The 19639-nt window shown below is 47.1% G+C and overlaps 1 protein-coding gene across 1 annotated transcript in view; it reads left to right on the top strand.

Moving 5' to 3' along the window:
• MSH4 (mutS homolog 4) overlaps positions 1-19639 on the top strand; it is a 115806-nt gene that overhangs the window by 57434 nt on the left and 38733 nt on the right. The window contains exons 8-11 of the mRNA XM_075321120.1: positions 1563-1630; positions 9735-9809; positions 10008-10072; positions 14228-14397. Of these exons, the coding sequence (XP_075177235.1) occupies positions 1563-1630; positions 9735-9809; positions 10008-10072; positions 14228-14397 (378 nt within the window). The remainder of the gene's footprint in view (positions 1-1562; positions 1631-9734; positions 9810-10007; positions 10073-14227; positions 14398-19639) is intronic.

The raw sequence follows: 19639 nt of genomic DNA, 5'->3' as shown, positions 1-19639 counted from the left end.
GATAGGAGGAGAACCAGGCGAGAGTGGTGTCCTTGAGGCCAGTAGAGCGGAGCATGGTGAGGAGAAGTTGGTGATCCACAGTGTCAAAAGCAGCTGAGAGATCCAAGAGAAACAATAGGGAATAGGGGCCTTTAGATTTTGCTGTTAATAGATCATTTGAGACTTTGGTGAGGGCCGTTTCAGTGGAGTGTAGAGAGCGGAAACCAGATTGAGAAGTGAGTTTTCAGATAAATAGCGGATTAGCCGAGAGTGGACCAAGCGTTCCAGGAGCTTAGAGATAAAGGGAAGATTAGAGACTGGTCTGTAGTTAGCAGCACAGTTCTGATTGAGGGAAGGTTTTTAAGTAGAGGGGTTATGATGGCATGTTTAAATGATGAAGGAAAGATACCTGATGAAAGAGAGAGGTTAAACATTTTGGTTAGATAGGTAGTGACAGCTGGGGAGAGAGCCTGAAGGAGATGTGAGGGAATAGGGTCACTGGTGCAGGTTGTTGGGCGGGAAGAGGCGAGGAGATGCGTCACTTCTTCTTCTGTGACAGGCTCAAATATTGATAGAGAGCTAGAGGTGCGGGAGAGGAGGGGATCCAGGATCTGAGGGGATTTTTCAAAGATTTCTTTGCGGATGTCGTTATCCAGTGTCTGACTCCACAAGTACAAAAACACAATCCCATAGTGACTAAAGCCTGCTTTACACGTGTCGATATGTCGTGCGATTGCATTTGCGAACGCACCCGCCCCCATCGTTTGTGCGGCACGGCAATTTGTTGCCCGTGTCGCGCAAAGTTGAAAACCCCTGTCACACGTACTTACCTTCCAAACGACCTCGCTGTGGGCGGCGAACATCTTCCTGAAGGGGGAGGGACGTTCGGCGTTACCGCGACGTCGCACAGCAGCCGGCCAATAGTAGCGGAGGGGCGGAGATGAGCAGGACATAACATCCCGCCCACCTCCTTCCTTCCGCATTGCCAGTGGGATGCAGGTAAGCTGTGTTCGTCGTTCCCGGGGCGTCACACGGAGCGATGTGTACTGCCCCGGGAACGATGAATAACCGGCGCACAGAAGGACGTTCGATTTTTAGAAAATGAGCGACGTGTCAACGAGCAACGATAGAGCAACGATAAGGTGAGTATTTTTTCTCGATCACAGACGCTCGTAGCTGTCACACGCTACGATATGTCAAACGATGCCGGATGTGCATCACGACGTAACCCCGACGACAAATCGTTAGATAAATCGTAGCGTGTAACGTGCCCTTAACGCTCTTCTAATACCAAGGGCAAAACCATAATATTTCCGTGGTGATCCAGTCACTTTGTAAATGTGAGAACGCTGGGATAATTGGAGCACAAACATCGCTGGCCCCACAATTTCTACTTCTCCTTAGTTTCAAAGAGAATAGGAATATTACAGAGGCTGCAAAGCTGGTTTATGCCTTTTTATAATAAATTTCAGTATGAAAAAAGTCAACAGTTCAGATTCTACAAATTGTGGCAATTGAAATGCTTTTAAGTTCTAAATGTTTGCCAGAATATTCTAATTGTATCATTACTATTTATTATCTAGTTCTGATAAGGTTTTTGGACACAGAACAACTTCTTTCCAATCTTATCCAGATTCCAAAGCAGGACACGGTATGTATGTATATATCTCTATATGGAAGCTAGTGGGATGTGGTATGTATGTGGAGAGCTAGCAGAATTCGGTATATGTTTATAAAGCTGATAGTAGAATACAGTATGTGAAGGAGCTAACAGAACATGGTATTTTACACACTTATATAGCGCCATTTATTTCACAGCACGTTACAGACCATCAGGTAACTGTCACCATTGGGGGCGCAACACACACACACACACACACACACACACACACATACATATCAGAACACACACATCAGAACACATACATCAGAACACACACACACACATCAGAACACATACACACACATCAGAACACACACACACACATCAGAACACACACACACACATAGAACACACACACACATCAGAACACACACACATCAGAACACACACACACACACCACACACACATCAGAACACATACACACACACACAAAATCAGAACATACACACATCAGAACACACACGCACATCAGAACACACACGCACATCAGAACACACACACACCAGAACACACACACCAGAACACACACACCAGAACACACACACACACACCAGAACACACACACACTAGAGCACACAAACACACACACACACACACAGACATCAGAACACACACACATCAGAACACACAAACACACACTAGAACACACACACACATCAGAACACACACACACATCAGAACACACACACATCAGAACACACACACACACACACATCAGAGCACACACACACACACATCAGAACACAGACACACTGGAATACACACATCAGAACACACACACATCAGAACACACACACACACAAAATCAGAACATACACACATCAGAACACACACGCACATCAGAACACACACGCACATCAGAACACACACACCAGAACACACACACACACCAGAACACATACACACTAGAACACACACACACACACAGACATCAGAACACACACACATCAGAACACACACATCAGAACACACACACACTAGAACACACACATCAGAACACACACACATCAGAACACACACACATCAGAACACACACACACATCAGAACACACACATATCAGAACACACACACACACATCAGAGCACACACACACACATCAGAACACAGACACACATCAGAACACACACACACACACATCAGAACACACACACACATCAGAACACACACACACAAAATCAGAACATACACACATCAGAACACACACGCACATCAGAACACACACGCACATCAGAACACACACACCAGAACACACACACACACACACACACACCAGAACACATACACACTAGAACACACACACACACACACAGACATCAGATCACACATACATCAGAACACACACACACACACATCAGAACACACACACACACACACACACACACACACTAGAACACACACACACATCAGAACACACACACACACATCAGAACACACACACATCAGAATACACACACACATCAGAGCACACACACACACATCAGAACACAGACACACATCAGAACACACACACACATCAGAACACACACACACTGGAATACACACATCAGAACACACACACACATCAGAATACACACACACAAAATCAGAACATACACACATCAGAACACACACGCACATCAGAACACACACGCACATCAGAACACACACACCAGAACACACACACACTAGAACACACACACACAGACATCAGAGCACACACACATCAGAACACACACACACACACACAGACATCAGAACACACACACATCAGAACACACACACATCAGAACACACACACACACACACACACTAGAACACACACACACATCAGAACACACACACACATCAGAACACACACACACATCAGAACACACACACACACATCAGAACACACACACACATCAGAGCACACACACACATCAGAACACACACACACACATCAGAACACACACACACACACACACATCAGAACACACACACACTGGAATACACACATCAGAACACACACACACACCAGAACACACACACACACACACACACCAGAACACACACACACACACACACATCAGAACATAGATAGAAATGTAATTATTAAATTGTTTCACATTGTGAAATGTGTGCTGAGGGTGTTATATGTGTTCAAGTACATGGTAGTGTGTGGCGCATTTTGTGTGTGTGTTCATATCCCCGAGTGTGGTGAATATCCCATGTCGGGGCCCCACCTTAGCAACTGTACGGTATATACTCTTTGGCGCCATCGCTCTCATTCTTTAAGTCCCCCAATCTTGTCAAAAAAGTTCCCTATCTATATCTCTTTGGAGTGTGGGAGAAAACAGCGAAATCCCGGAGGAAGTCCACAAAAACAGGAGGAGAACATACACACTCCTTGCAGGTGTTGTCCTTGGTGGAATTTTAACCCAGGACCCCAGCGCTACACTAGCACCGATATATATATATATATATATATATATATATATATATATATATATATACACTGAACAAAATATGAATGTAACACTTTGGTTTATGCTCCCATTTTTCATGAGCTGAACTCAAAGATTTAACACTTTTTCTATGGACACACAAGGTCTTTATCTCTTAAACATTGTTCACAAATTTGTTTAATTCTGTTAGTGAGCACTTCTCCTTTGCCGAGATAATCCATCCACCTCACAGGTGAGGTACAGTATATCAAGATGCTGATTAAACAGCATGATTATTGCAGAGGTGTGCCTTAAGCAAATTGCGACGACGTCGCTGCTATGTCACAGAAAATGGCGACAACGACAGCGACGTCGTCGTCGCTGTTGTTGTGTGTTACATGACCATTAGGCTGATCACAATTAAAGGCCACCCTAAAATTAGCAGTTTTATAGTATTGGTGGTCAAAATCAGTCAGTATCTGCCGTGACCACCATTTGTCTTACACAGTACAACACATATACTTCTCATAAACTTGATCAGGTTGTTGATTGTGGCTTGGTTAGTTAGTTCACTTCCATTCAGTGGAAGTGTGAAGTTGCGAATAGTGACAAGAACTTGAGCACACTGTTGTATATGACGATCCTGAGCATCCCAAACATGCTCAATGGGTGACATGTCCAGTGTGTATGCTGCCATGTAAGAAGAGGAATTCTCATCCATAGAGGGGGTCCCTCACAATATGTGGGGGCTTCTCATCCATGGAGAAGGTTCACTCACAATGTGCGGGGGCTGCTTCTCATTCGTAGAGGGGGCTTACTCACTATTTTACCTAAGATCACGACCATTAAAAATGTATGGGATCTAAAATTCCCCCAAGAACAACTTCTCCCATCGTCCAGGACAATGTGGTGATGATGTTTTTTTTCTCATGTTGAAGACCACGTTGCTGGGCAAAAGTGATAACTGAATGTCTCAGAGAACAAAACATGGACATTTTGGTTCCATAACAAGTAAAACTCCCAGATCTCAGTCCTCAAAAAGCAACAAACAAACCCCCCTCAAAATTATGATAATCTTCGAGCCCTAATGATACAAAAAAGGGTTGTCAGCTGTCGGGCGAAGGGCAGAAGTCTGGAGAAATCAGGGTCAGTGCTGGGAATATTCAGTTATTCAATATTCAGAAGGGGACATCCTAGGAAAAGGACACTCTCTCTCTCTCTTCAAACACCGGTGGTGACCCCTTACTTACTTGGTATTGACTGGAGCCCATCATGGCGGTGACCGGTACTACTGGGCTGGCAACTGAAGCTGTGAGTAAAAGACACCTTGAACCCGCAAAGACTGTGTCGGATTGTCCTTACCGGTGTCGCCGCCCAACGCTTTGGCACCGACAGCCACAACCTCTCCCTCCATCATCCACCCGAGGCCCACTCCGCCTGTGAGGAGCGACACCATCCCGGCTGCCATAACACCTGCCCTGGCGAGGAATTCTGCAGCGGCGGCTACTCCCTGGACGCATGCCACAGGTGGCGTCACGACAAACTTTCCCAACCTTCCCGCTTTCCCTTGATTTTCTGTACGCATCAGGGCAACGGGTCCGGGCAAGGCCACACTTGACATCGGCTGACCCGACCCTCAAACGTCCCGGCAATGAGTAGGTTAACCACCTGCCCCATGGGGTGCTAAATTATCACAGGCGACCATGTGTCATTGTGAAGCACTATAGTGTTTAGATCTAGTATGTTTTGTACCAATGTCAGAGCCGTTGAACTTATTTTTTGCCTCTCTTAGAGCCATTGATCTAGGACACCATGGTCATCATCACATAGTACAATGCATTCTGCACTGTGACCCTCTCATTAGTGTCAGTATTACCACTACCTGCCAATTAAAGGACAATGTTAAGGTGTCTGCCTTTGGGGTAACTTTGCATTTCTCAAGTAGCTTGACCTGCTTTTTGAGATACCGGAGACCTTGTTTGTTTGATGACTTCATAAAGAATTGCCATTAGAGATGAGCAAAATCTTTGCACGACCCTTTTAACCAATGCATAGAATTATTGCAGTCAGCAGTGCAGATTTCCAAACTTGCAATATTTTCAATTTTGTGCATGTTCCATTTGGATGTAGGATTGAGCACGAAATTTGATTAACCCTTCTTAGGTTCTGTCCACACTGGTATAGCCAGCCATTGCATCATGGATATCACTGACTCCTATTAAATAAGCATCTGTTTGTTTATTTCCCTGCATATAAGAAAGGACAGACTTTTTTCATTAGTGTGCTGGATCCAGTTTTCATCAGCGTTTGGTCAGAGTATCTATTTTTACTGTCTTTGTGACACCTAATTTTCTTTGTCGCTCCATTGGGAGACCCAGACAATTGGGTGTATAGCTTCTGCCTCCGGAGGCCACACAAAGTATTACACTTTAAAAAGTGTAATCCCTCTCCTCTTCCTATACACCCTCCCGTGGATCACGGGCTCCTCAGTTTTATGCTTTGTGTGGAAGGAGGCACAAGGGCCACTCGGTGATTCCCTACTTAGACGATCTCCTAGTCAGGGCCCCTTCTCGGGTGGCGTGTCAACACAGCCTTACAGTTGCTCTGACGACTCTCCAGCAGTTCGGGTGGATCATCAACTTCCTGAAATCCAAGTTGACACCGACCCAATCACTGACTTACCTCGGGATGGAGTTTCATACACAGTCAGCGGTAGTCAAGCTACCGCGGGACAAACAGCTTTCTCTGCAGGCAGGGGTGCAATCACTTCTTCGGAGTCAGTCACACCCCTTAAGGCGCCTTATGCACTTCCTGGGGAAGATGGTGGCAGCGATGGAGGCAGTGCCGTTCGCGCAATTCCATCTACGGCCACTCCAATGGGACATTCTCCGCAAATGGGACAGGAGGTCGGCTTCCCTCGACAGGAACGTCTCTCTCTCCCTTGCAACCAAGAAGTCACTTCAGTGGTGGCTCCTTCCCAATTCTCTATCGCAGGGAAAATCCTTCCTACCCCCAACCTGGGCTGTGGTCACCACGGACGCGAGCCTGTCAGGGTGGGGAGCGGTTTTTCTCCACCACAGGGCTCAGGGAACCTGGATTCCGATAGAGTCTTCCCTTCAGATCAATGTTCTGGAGATAAGGGTGGTGTATCTAGCCCTATTGGCTTTTCATCGGTGGCTGGAGGGCAGGCAGATCCGTATCCAGTCGGACAACGCCACTGCCGTCGCATACATCAACCACCAAGGCGGCACTCGCAGTCGTCAAGCCTTCCAGGAAGTCCGGCGGATTCTGCAGTGGGTGGAAGCCACAGCCTCCACCATCTCCGCAGTTCACATCCCGGGCGTAGAAAACTGGGAAGCAGATTTTCTCAGTCGTCAGGGCATGGATGCGGGGGAATGGTCTCTGCACCCAGAAGTGTTTCGAGAGATCTGTCGCCGCTGGGGAACGCCGGACGTCGATCTCATGGCGTCACGGCACAACAACAAAGTCCCGGCATTCATGGCACGGTCTCAGGATCACAGAGCTCTGGCGGCGGACGCGTTAGTTCAGGATTGGTCGCAGTTTCGACTGCCTTATGTGTTTCCTCCTCTGGCGATGCTGCCCAGAGTGTTACGCAAGATCAGGTCCGACTGCCGTCGCGCCATTCTCGTCGCTCCAGACTGGCCGAGGCGGTCGTGGTACCCGGATCTGTGGCATCTCACGGTGGGTCAACCGTGGGCGCTTCCAGACCGCCCAGACTTGCTGTCGCAAGGCCCATTTTTCCATCTGAATTCTGTGGCCCTCAACCTGACTGTGTGGCCATTGAGTCCTGGCTCCTAGCGTCTTCAGGGTTATCTCAGGATGTCATTGCCACCATGAGACAGGCCAGGAAGCCAACGTCCGCCAAGATCTATTACAGGTCTTGGCAAATCTTCTTATCCTGGTGCTCTGATAACGGTTTTCCTCCATGGCCGTTTGCCTTACCCACTTTTCTTTCATTCCTTCAATCCGGAATGGACAAGGGTTTGTCACTCGGCTCTCTCAAGGGCCAAGTATCGGCGCTCTCTGTATTTTTTCAAAAGCGCCTAGCCAGGCTTCCGCAGGTCCGCACCTTCCTGCAGGGAGTTTGCCACATAGTCCCACCTTACAAGCGTCCGCTAGAACCCTGGGATCTTAACAGGGTGCTAACGGCTCTTCAGAAACCACCTTTCGAGCCGCTGCGGGATGTCTCTTTATCACGTCTTTCGCAGAAGGTGGCCTTTCTAGTGGCAGTTACATCACTCCGGAGAGTGTCTGAGCTTGCAGCGCTGTCATGCAAAGCCCCCTTCCTGGTGTTTCACCAGGATAAGGTGGTTCTGCGTCCGGTCCCGGAATTTCTCCCTAAGGTGGTATCTCCTTTTCATCTCAATCAGGATATCTCCTTGCCTTCATTTTGCCCTAATCCAATTCACCAATGTGAAAAGGATTTGCACTTGTTGGATCTGGTGAGAGCACTCCGGCTCTACGTGTCTCGCACGGCGCCCCTGCGTCGTTCAGATGCGCTCTTTGTCCTTGTCGCTGGCCAGCGTAAGGGTTCGCAGGCTTCCAAGTCAACCTTGGCTCGGTGGATCAAGGAACCGATTCTCGAAGCCTACCGTTCTTCTGGGCTTCCGCTTCCTTCAGGGCTGAAAGCCCATTCTACCAGAGCCGTGGGTGCGTCCTGGGCATTGCGGCACCGGGCTACGGCTCAGCAGGTGTGTCAGGCAGCTACGTGGTCTAGTCTGCACACTTTCACGAAGCACTATCAGGTGCATACCTATGCTTCGGCAGACACCAGTCTCGGTAGGCGAGTCCTTCAGGCGGCGGTTGCCCACCTGTAAGAGGGGGCCGTTTCGGCTCTTTTTATTGAGGTATTCTTTTACCCACCCAGGGACTGCTCTTGGACGTCCCAATTGTCTGGGTCTCCCAATGAAGCGACAAAGAAGAAGGGAATTTTGTTTACTTACCGTAAATTCCTTTTCTTCTAGCTCCTATTGGGAGACCCAGCACCCGCCCCTGTTCCCTTCGGGCTGGTTGTTCTTTTGTGTACACATGTTGTTCATGTTGAATTGTTCCTTTGGTTCATGGTTTTCAGTTCTCCGAACATCCTTCGGATTGAATTTACCCTAGACCAATTTATAAGTTTTCTCCTTCCTGCTTTTGCACCAAAACTGAGGAGCCCGTGATCCACGGGAGGGTGTATAGGCAGAGGGGAGGGGTTACACTTTTTAAAGTGTAATACTTTGTGTGGCCTCCGGAGGCAGAAGCTATACACCCAATTGTCTGGGTCTCCCAATAGGAGCTAGAAGAAAAGGAATTTACGGTAAGTAAACAAAATTCCCTTCTTCATCCATCTTTGGTCCATCCGTCTCGTCTAGTCAAATGAAAATTCCAAAATTCACATACCCCCTTAATGCTAAAAAACAGCGCTTGGATGACAAAGCACAGATTGCTATAATAGGTACGTGGACTATTCGAGCAGAACCCGTACATGAAATATAAACATCAATCAGGTCTGTTGGGTTCCATATCTGTCGCTCTGACAGGTCTATAGTCTCTGTAAGCAGCGGAAACATATACTGTACCCATAGGAAATTTTATTTACTCAGCTTTGCTTTAATGCTTCATTGCAGATATTAATAATAATTTAGCTGATACTCTTTGATGGACGGATCATCATTTATTTAACAGGAAAAAGCTGCAGATACGAAGATAACTTATCTAATCTCACTCAAGCATACTCTTGAACTTGTGGAACCTTTAAAGGTATTTTTCACAGTAATTGTACCGGACCTGGGATCAATGTTTAAACCAGAACGAAAAGCCTGGTAGATTGATGCTGTCAGTCTTTTTATTTTATGCTCATGAGTCATCTAATGTGGGTCATCTTGTATATATTAGAATTATTGCATTGCTGGCAGACATTGTACAGGCACAAAAGCACATTTTTTTAATTTGCTATAGGCTGTACTGGAAAAATGCAAAACACCCCTACTCCAAGCGTATTATTCATCAATCAATGATCCTAGGTAAGTGGAGGCAACAGAATCCAAGGTTGAGAACTGTCTGATAATTGGCTGTAATCATAACATAGTGAACGGGGCACATTAGTATAATGCTCGAACATTGTGCACAATCTTAAGACCACCTTCACATGTTCTGTATTTGGTCAGTATTTTACTTCAGTATTTGTAACCCAAAACTTGGAGTGGAACAATCAGAGGAATAGTCTAAGGGGTACTTTGCACACTGCGACATCGCTAGCTGATGCTAGCGATGCCTAACGCGATAGTACCCGCCCCCGTCGCACATGCGACATCTTGTGATAGCTGCCGTAGCGAACATTATCGCTATGGCAGTGTCACACGTACTTACCTGCCCTGCGACGTCGCTCTGGCCGGCGTCCCGCCTCCTTCCTAAGGGGGCGGGTCGTGCAGCATCACAGCGACGTCACACGGCAGGCAGCCAGTTGAAGCGGAGGCCCTATGCCCATGAGAAAAAATACCTGTGGATTTTTCTGCAGTTATTTCCGCAGGTTCACGCAGCAGCTCCCTGGAATCCACAGCTATCCATTTATGCGGATTTCATGCGGAATAACTGCGGAAAACCTACAGAAAATGTGCGGAATTTGTGTTTGTACTGCGGATTTCCCGCCCTGTATCTCCATAGTAAAAAGGCATAAAATACGCAGGACAAGGAATAAGGAATAATTGACATGCAGTTCTTTGCGGCAGCGGAAATTCTGCACCATTTTCCGCAGGTACAAAATCCGCAGCATATAAACAGCACACACCAAATCACATAGGATAACATGGGGAGTGTCTGTACTTGCGCAAACCTGCAGATTTATCTGGAAAATCTAGAAAATACGCAGGTTTTCCGCAGCAAAATCCGCAGGTATTTTCTCCCGTGGGCACAGGGCCTAATAGAAACACGTGCATCAGTTCTGTATTTTTCACCCACTCCTGGTTTTGGCTTCCAAATAGTGAGGTTAAAAACTCACCAAATACTGACTGTGTGAATGCAGCCAAAGGTGATGTCTGGTGAGATGAAGTTATCACCTATCCACAGAAAAAATATCAAAACAAGAGCGGCACTCACACAAATGGAGAGAAAAGGAGGGAAGAAGATCCAGCATCCACAGGAAATACTGCAAAAATTAAATGTATATAAAATCAAAAGATTTATTCATCCATATTAAAATATAGATATGAAAACATACAGCACAGTCCAAACATTGCGCTGTCTAATGCGTTTCGGACTTAATAGGCATAGTCCTTATTCATAGGCATAGCACCCCACAAATGAAATGTGTTTCAACTTACATCCTAAAGTGTTTCTCAAACATTGGGTCACACTGTATAGGATGTAAGCCGAAATCGAAATACGTCATATTTGTGAGTGGTATTTATGGAATCAAATCTAAAGAAAGGAAAGCAATTTATGTGAGTGCCAATCTTGTTTTGATATTGTTACTTGGGGATGCCACCCTGTGATACAAGCACCAGTATTCAAAAGGAAGTGCCCGTCTGAATATTTTGTGAGGACTAGACACAGTAAAAATGATAACGTATAAATCATTGGGCATCCAACCACTGGGGCTCGCATCAATCGGCAGAACAGGGCACTTTTATCCCCGATACATGCTCCATTCATTCCTTCTGAGACTGCTGAGCGCCGCACTCGGCTCTTTATGGCAGCTTCATAAAGGATGAATGGAGCGGACATCGGTGATGTGACCGGCCGCTCCATTCTAATGGTGATCTGCTGATCAGTGTGGGTCCCAGCAGTCGGATCTCCACAGATCTATAAGTTATCACCTGCCCTCTGGATAGATAATAACTTCTCGTCTCTGGACAACCCCTTTAACAATCACTCCTCATTCATACAGCCCATTTTTGATGCACTTTGGTTTTTTTAACTTTTTTTTTCCAAACCACAAGTAAATCCCAAATGAAGGAAAAGTATAAAGAAGAAGGCCTGACTAATTAATACTGTGTTGTTGTTTTTAAAGGTACCATTTCTTTCTGTTTTCGCTGTGAACTTTGCTCCAAATTAATAAAAATGGTGAACCATATTTGATACATTTTTGTTTCAATCTTTTTAGAGTTAAATGTTGTACAAATCCTTTCAATAAACCAAAATGTCGCACATTTGTCTTCAATTGAAGTACAATTCTGTATAAACTTGGGACATTTAAAAAAAAAAAAAAAAAAAAAGTAACAAATGACGAATCAACCAAAAACATCTGGAAAATGAAAACAAAACCCAGATTGAACAGAAAATCCCTGAAATGGCGAGGACTGAAAAAAGTATCATAAAAATGGCTTAAAAGCTATATACAGTTAGGTCCAGAAATATTTGGACAGTGACACAAGTTTTGTTATTTTAGTTGTTTACAAAAACATGTTCAGAAATACAATTATATATATATAATATGGGCTGAAAGTGCACACTCCCAGCTGCAATATGAGAGTTTTCACATCCAAATCGGAGAAAGGGTTTAGGAATCATAGCTCTGTAATGCATAGCCTCCTCTTTTTCAAGGGACCAAAAGTAATTGGACAAGGGACTCTAAGGGCTGCAATTAACTCTGAAGGCGTCTCCCTCGTTAACCTGTAATCAATGAAGTAGTTAAAAGGTCTGGGGTTGATTACAGGTGTGTGGTTTTGCATTTGGAAGCTGTTGCTGTGACCAGACAACATGCGGTCTAAGGAACTCTCAATTGAGGTGAAGCAGAACATCCTGAGGCTGAAAGAAAAGAAAAAATCCATCAGAGAGATAGCAGACATGCTTGGAGTAGCAAAATCAACAGTCGGGTACATTCTGAGAAAAAAGGAATTGACTGGTGAGCTTGGGAACTCAAAAAGGCCTGGGCGTCCACGGATGACAACAGTGGTGGATGATTGCCGCATACTTTCTTTGGTGAAGAAGAACCCGTTCACAACATCAACTGAAGTCCAGAACACTCTCAGTGAAGTAGGTGTATCTGTCTCTAAGTCAACAGTAAAGAGAAGACTCCATGAAACTAAATACAAAGGGTTCACATCTAGATGCAAACCATTCATCAATTCCAAAAATAGACAGGCCAGAGTTAAATTTGCTGAAAAACATCTCATGAAGCCAGCTCAGTTCTGGAAAAGTATTCTATGGACAGATGAGACCAAGATCAACCTGTACCAGAATGATGGGAAGAAAAAAGTTTGGAGAAGAAAGGGAACGGCACATGATCCAAGGCATACCACATCCTCTGTAAAACATGGTGGAGGCAACGTGATGGCATGGGCATGCATGGCTTTCAATGGCACTGGGTCACTTGTGTTTATTGATGACATAACAGCAGACAAGAGTAGCCGGATGAATTCTGAAGTGTACCGGGATATACTTTCAGCCCAGATTCAGCCAAATGCCGCAAAGTTGATCGGACGGCGCTTCATAGTACAGATGGACAATGACCCCAAGCATACAGCCAAAGCTACCCAGGAGTTCATGAGTGCAAAAAAGTGGAACATTCTGCAATGGCCAAGTCAATCACCAGATCTTAACCCAATTGAGCATGCATTTCACTTGCTCAAATCCAGACTTAAGACGGAAAGACCCACAAACAAGCAAGACCTGAAGGCTGCGGCTGTAAAGGCCTGGCAAAGCATTAAGAAGGAGGAAACCCAGCGTTTGGTGATGTCCATGGGTTCCAGACTTAAGGCAGTGATTGCCTCCAAAGGATTCGCAACAAAATATTGAAAATAAAAATATTTTGTTTGGGTTTGGTTTATTTGTCCAATTACTTTTGACCTCCTAAAATGTGGAGTGTTTGTAAAGAAATGTGACAATTCCTACAATTTCTATCAGATATTTTTGTTCAAACCTTCAAATTAAACGTTACAATCTGCACTTGAATTCTGTTGTAGAGGTTTCATTTCAAATCCAATGTGGTGGCATGCAGAGCCCAACTCGCGAAAATTGTGTCACTGTCCAAATATTTCTGGACCTAACTGTAGATGAACACAAAAATAAGAATGGTTCTAAATTGGTAGTTCTCCAAAGAAGGCGCAAAAAAAGATAAATTGGGGCCAATGGGTTTTAATTTTTGAGGGTCAGTGGATTCTTTTCTGAACGCAGCGTGCTTCCCAGTGTATAATAACAAAACACCATGAAGTGAAATCCTGAAATTTATTTATTTTTAGATTTAACATCATACTTGAAAAAATTAAGACAGTAATTAATGATGATACCAGATACACCAGAGGATGCCTCAACATGAGAACGCAGAAGTGTTATGCTGTGAAGCCAAATATTAACGAGTTCCTGGACATTGCCAGGAGGACGTATGCAGAAATTGTAGACGACATCGCTGGTACTGACTGCAGCCACTTATTTGTTATTGTTTTTTTTTTGTTATTTTGGAGATCTGCCTTCTTTTTAATAGTGGTATAATACTGTGGAACAAAGAACCGAAATAGGGTCTTACTCGGTAGGGGAATTAATAGATAAAAAAGTTAGGCACACTCACCTATTCAGGTTGTGACAGTCACAAGCCCTATATGCACATGCAGTGATGGTATCAGACGCAGCCCCGAGCTAAAAGCCGTAAGTTTGATAGGAGAGGAAATCGGGTATATGCCAAGCTAACACCACGGAATTCGAAAGTAATATAATTCCTTTATTGTTTGCACAGGTTGACGCGTTTCAGAGACATCCGTCTCCTTCATCAGGACATCAAAGGAACAGTACATATGCGTCGACCTGTTCAAACAATAAAGGTATTATATTAATTTCGGATTCCGTGGTGTTAGCGCGGCATTTACCCGATTTCCTCTCCTATCGAATCTACTTTCTAATAGTGTTATTATATTAGAACATTAATTCGGGGCACAACCTGTTATACATGGAGCCATTCTGTGCAGCAAAACTGACCTGTGTCTGGGGGCTGCTCACATATATTTTCCATGTGTAAAGCCTGCTTTACACGGTACGATTACACATACGATATCGTATGCGATTGTACCCGCCCCCATCGTATGTGCGGCACATTCAATTTGTTGAACGTGTCGCACAAACGATTATTTACTGTCACACGTACTTAACCTTCCATACGACCTCGATGTGGGCGGAGAACATCCACTTCCTGGAGTGGGAGGGACGTTCGGCGTCACAGCGACGTCACGCGGCAGCCGACCAATAGAAAGGGCGGAGATGAGCGGGACGTAAACATCCCGCCCACCTCCTTCCTTCCGTATTGCCGGCGGGAGCCGCGGGACGCAGGTAAGATCTGTTCATCATTCCCGGGGTGTCACACAGAGCGATGTGTGCTACCTCGGGAACATTGAACAACCTCACGTTCAATTTTTAGGAATTGAACGACGTGAGTGCGATGAACGTTTTTTCGTTCAATCGCAATCTCACGTAGGTTTTACACGCTACAATCTTACTTACGATGCCAGATGTGCGTCACTTACGACGTGACCCCGCCGACACATCGTAAGATTTATTGTAGCCTGTAAAGCGGGCTTAAGAAAAGAGGATATAGTGGTACCCAGGGTGGGAAAGTAAGGCTATGTGCGCACGTTGCGTACTAGCCCTGCAGAAATTTCTGCAGCGATCTGAAGAGCACATGTGCGCTTTAGATCGCTGCAGAAATGTCCGTAGTGAGCGCCGATTCCATGCGCTCTGCCTGCAGCTCCTGCCATAGACAGAGCAGGAGCTGCCGGCAAAGCGCAGGAAAGAAGTGACATGTCACTTCTTTTTACGCAGCGCTTCGGCAGTAGCCGAAGCGCTGCGCTCTTAAACGCCACGTGCGCACGGCCCCTGCACAATCTCCATAGATTGTGCAGGGGACGCAGGACGCATGCAGTTACGCTGCGCTACAAAGCGCAGCGTAACTGCATGTATTTACGCAACGTGCGCACATAGCCTAATAATGGTGCCCTGGGAGGCCATTTCTGAAACCCATAAATATTGCCTATATGGGGGTCTTCTCAATGACATCTGCATGGTCTCATCTGGAGTGTCTAGACTGAAGAAAGCGACCCCCATTCTCTCGACATTTGGGAATTTTAGAAATGTTATTTGCACCTATGAAGCATTTAAGGCACCTACATTTGATTTGCCATAAATGTGTAACTTTGGAGTGGCCCCCACATAGCTTCTCATGTGCCAGATCAGTTAAGGTGGTGTCACACATAGCGACGACGACAACGACGTCGCTGCTAAGTCACCATTTTCTGTGACGTAGTAGCGACGTCCCGTCGCTGTCGCTGTGTGTGACATCCAGCAACGACATGGCCCCTGCTGTGAGGTCGCCGGTAGTTGCTGAATGTCCTGCTTCATCTTTTGGACATTGCTCTCCCGCTGTGAAGCACACATTGCTGTGTGTGACAGCGAGAGAGCGACGAACTGAAGCGAGCAGGGAGCCGGCGTCTGGTAGCCTACGGTAAGCTGTAACCACGGTAAACATCGGGTAACCAAGAAGCCCTTTCCTTGGTTACCCGATATTTACCTTAGTTACTAGCATCCGCCGCTCTCACGCTGCCAGTGCCGGCTCCCTGCTCCCTGCACACGTAGCCAGAGCACACATCGGGTAATTAACCCGATGTGTACTCTGGCTAGGAGTGCAGGGAACAGGGAGCCGGCACTGGCAGTGTGAGAGCGGCGGACGCTAGTAACTAAGGTAAATATCGGGTAACCAAGAGAAGTGCTTTCCTTGGTTACCCGATATTTACCTTAGTTACGCTTCCATGCGTCGCTGCTGGCTGGGGGCTGGTCGCTGGTGAGATCTGCCTTTGACAGCTCACCAGCGACCATGTAACGACGCAGCAGCAATCCTGATAAGGTCAGATCGCTGGTCGTGATCGCTGCTGCGTCGCTATGTGTGACACCACCTTTACCCACACTTTGCACTAGCGAGGGGCAATCACCCCGAAACACTGTGTCTGCAAATTGGGATTCGGATCTAGCATATATCCTAGGTCATATGAAAAGGCTTGTTAAAAGGCCACTTTTGACTTTAAGGCTATGTGTCCACGTTGCTTTTTACCTGCTTTTTTGCTGCTTTTTCAACTGCAGTATTTAATGCCAAAATGGATGTGTTCTGCTTTTCAAGCAAAGTCTATGGGAATTTGGGTTTCTTGTGCACACTATGCTGTTCAAAAAGGTGCCTTTCTTTATCGTTCCTTTGGGAGACCCAGACCATGGGTGTTTAGCTTCTGCCTCCGGAGGACACACAAAGTACTACACTTAAAAAGTGTAGCTCCTCCCTCTGAGCTTATACACCCCCTGATGAGCAGACTCAGCCAGTTTATCGCTTTGTGTTCAGGAGGCATACATCCACACATGCACTCTCATATGATTATTCCTTTTGGAACGAGATTGAAGAGTGGGGTCCATGTCTGGACCCCCGGCATGTCCCTTCTCACCCCACTGTGTCGGCGATGTTGTAAGGTTGATTCCTAGGCTGGAGCCTTACATGCCGTGCTCCTTCACCATCCCTCCTGGGCTCTGGCTTGAAGTGGGAGCCAGCACGGTCTCCATGCTTGGCAGGAGACCGGTCTCCATCCGCAGCCCTTCAGGACCCTGCTGGACCGGAGCACTCATCCCCAGGGACTTGGCCCTGCGTCTCAGCAAGCTAAGTACCTGAGACGTTTAGTTTTTGGGGTCCCTGTACTTTATTGTTGTGGGAGAGTGTGCTTATTGTGTTTTCTGACATTTCCGGCGGGTTCTCTAGCTGTCGCCTGAGAACCGCGCCGATGGTGCCTGCGCGTCGGCCGCGCCGCTCAAATTTAGGCCCCGGCTTCGCCGGAGGCCTACTTTCTGTTTCACTGCCCTCGCATGTCACTCATGCAGAGGGACAGGCTCGGCTCCGCCCGGCAGCCGTTCTGTACAGGGGAGGGACACTCCCCACTGCAGTGTGTGTCCCCTCCCCTGTAGGTCTCTATGGCCCTCCAGATCCCGCTCCTCAAGCAAGTCCCGCCCCCTCTCTTCGCTCCGGCGGCCATTTTCTCAGCGTTCTCTCTGCGATCAGTCACATTGCAGCGCTGGTCTGCAGCATCTCTGCTGAGGTGCTGTGCTTGGGGGTCCGGGCTTCGGGATCTGGAGGGCACACAACACCGCTCCAGCGGTCTGGTAAGCCACAACCGGTCTCCGGTTGTGGACCTCTGTATATACTCTCTGGGGTTCATTCTCTGGCAGAGCCCCCACTCCAGCAGCATGTCTCACACGAGGAGCAAGGCTCCAAAGCTTTATTCAGTATGCACTGCATGTAAGCTCCTGCTGCCTGAACCGAGCATCTTCCCACATTGTGATGCCTGCTCTAACCTGGCGGTGCCTCAGCCTGGAGTCTCACCCCCAGTGGTCTCTCAGGCTGCTCCTGCTCCTGTGGCTGAACCCCCGGCTTGGGTAGAAGCCTTTTCTAGGTCTATCTCCCAGTCTTTTGCTGACTCCATGGGACTTCTGTCCAGGACTTTGCTGAACATGCATCAGCCCCCTTCACAGGGTGCCTCTGCTGCTAGGGGTCTCTCAGGACCGGAGCTCACAGAGGATTCATCATCTGGTCCAAGACCCCGTCCTCCTGAGAAGAGACGCAGGGTTCCCTCTCCTTCCTCGTCCCGCGGCTCTGATTCAGGAGCTGACTCGCAGGATGAGGAGGATGCCTTTACGGGGGGCTCGGAGGTTAACTCCATGTACCCCATTGATCTGTCCGAAAGTGACTCAGATGTTAGTGATTTGATTGCTTCCATTAATTCTGTACTGGATCTCAATCCGCCAGTATCAGAGGAGCAACCCTCTCTGGCAGAAAAGCACCAGTTTACCTCGCCTAAGAGAGTAAAGAGTGTGTTCTTTAACCACTCCAGTTTTCAGGCCGCTGTGACCAAGCCCAGGGCCTGCCCTGACAAACGCTTCCCAAAGCATGGTTCTGATGACCGCTTTCCCTTTCCACCTGAGGTGGTCAAGGAGTGGGCTCATTCCCCAAAGGTAGACCCCCCGGTGTCTAGACTCTCAGCCCGGACAGTTGTGTCGGTGGCTGATGGCACCTCCCTTAAGGATTCCACTGACCGCCAGACTGACCTTCTGGCCAAATCCGTATATGAAGCGGCGGGGGCCTCGTTCTCCCCGACTTTTGCAGCAGTGTGGGCTCTCAAAGCTATCTCTGCTTCTCTAGAGGGGATGCATTCCCTCGCCAGGGAATCTATGCCCGAAATGGTTGCCTTAACTTCCCAAGCTTCAGCTTTTTCATCCTATGCCATGGCTGCCATGCTGGAGGCTTCTCACCGCACTGCGGTGGCTTCGGCTAATTCCCTCGTTATCCGCAGGATCTTGTGGCTTCGAGAGTGGAAGGCAGATGCTTCTTCAAAGAAGTACCTTGCTGGGCTCCCTTTTGCTGGGTCCCGGCTGTTCGGTGAACAGCTGGATGAAATTATTAAGGAAGCTACTGGCGGGAAGAGTACTTCCATGCTACAAACCAAAACCAGGAAGCCTGTCCAGGGTAGGAATCAGTCGAGGTTTCGTTCCTTTCGTTCCTCCAACTGGTCGTCCTCTAAGCCCTCGGCCTCGTCCACTAACTCAGCCAAGGACCAGAAATCCACCTGGCGCCCAAAAGCGCG

This window comes from Anomaloglossus baeobatrachus, chromosome 8 (assembly GCF_048569485.1).
Source record: "Anomaloglossus baeobatrachus isolate aAnoBae1 chromosome 8, aAnoBae1.hap1, whole genome shotgun sequence".
Lineage (NCBI taxonomy): Eukaryota > Metazoa > Chordata > Amphibia > Anura > Aromobatidae > Anomaloglossus > Anomaloglossus baeobatrachus.
The sequence above is the reverse complement of the archived record's forward strand: the minus strand, read 5'-3'. Positions and strand labels throughout refer to the sequence as shown.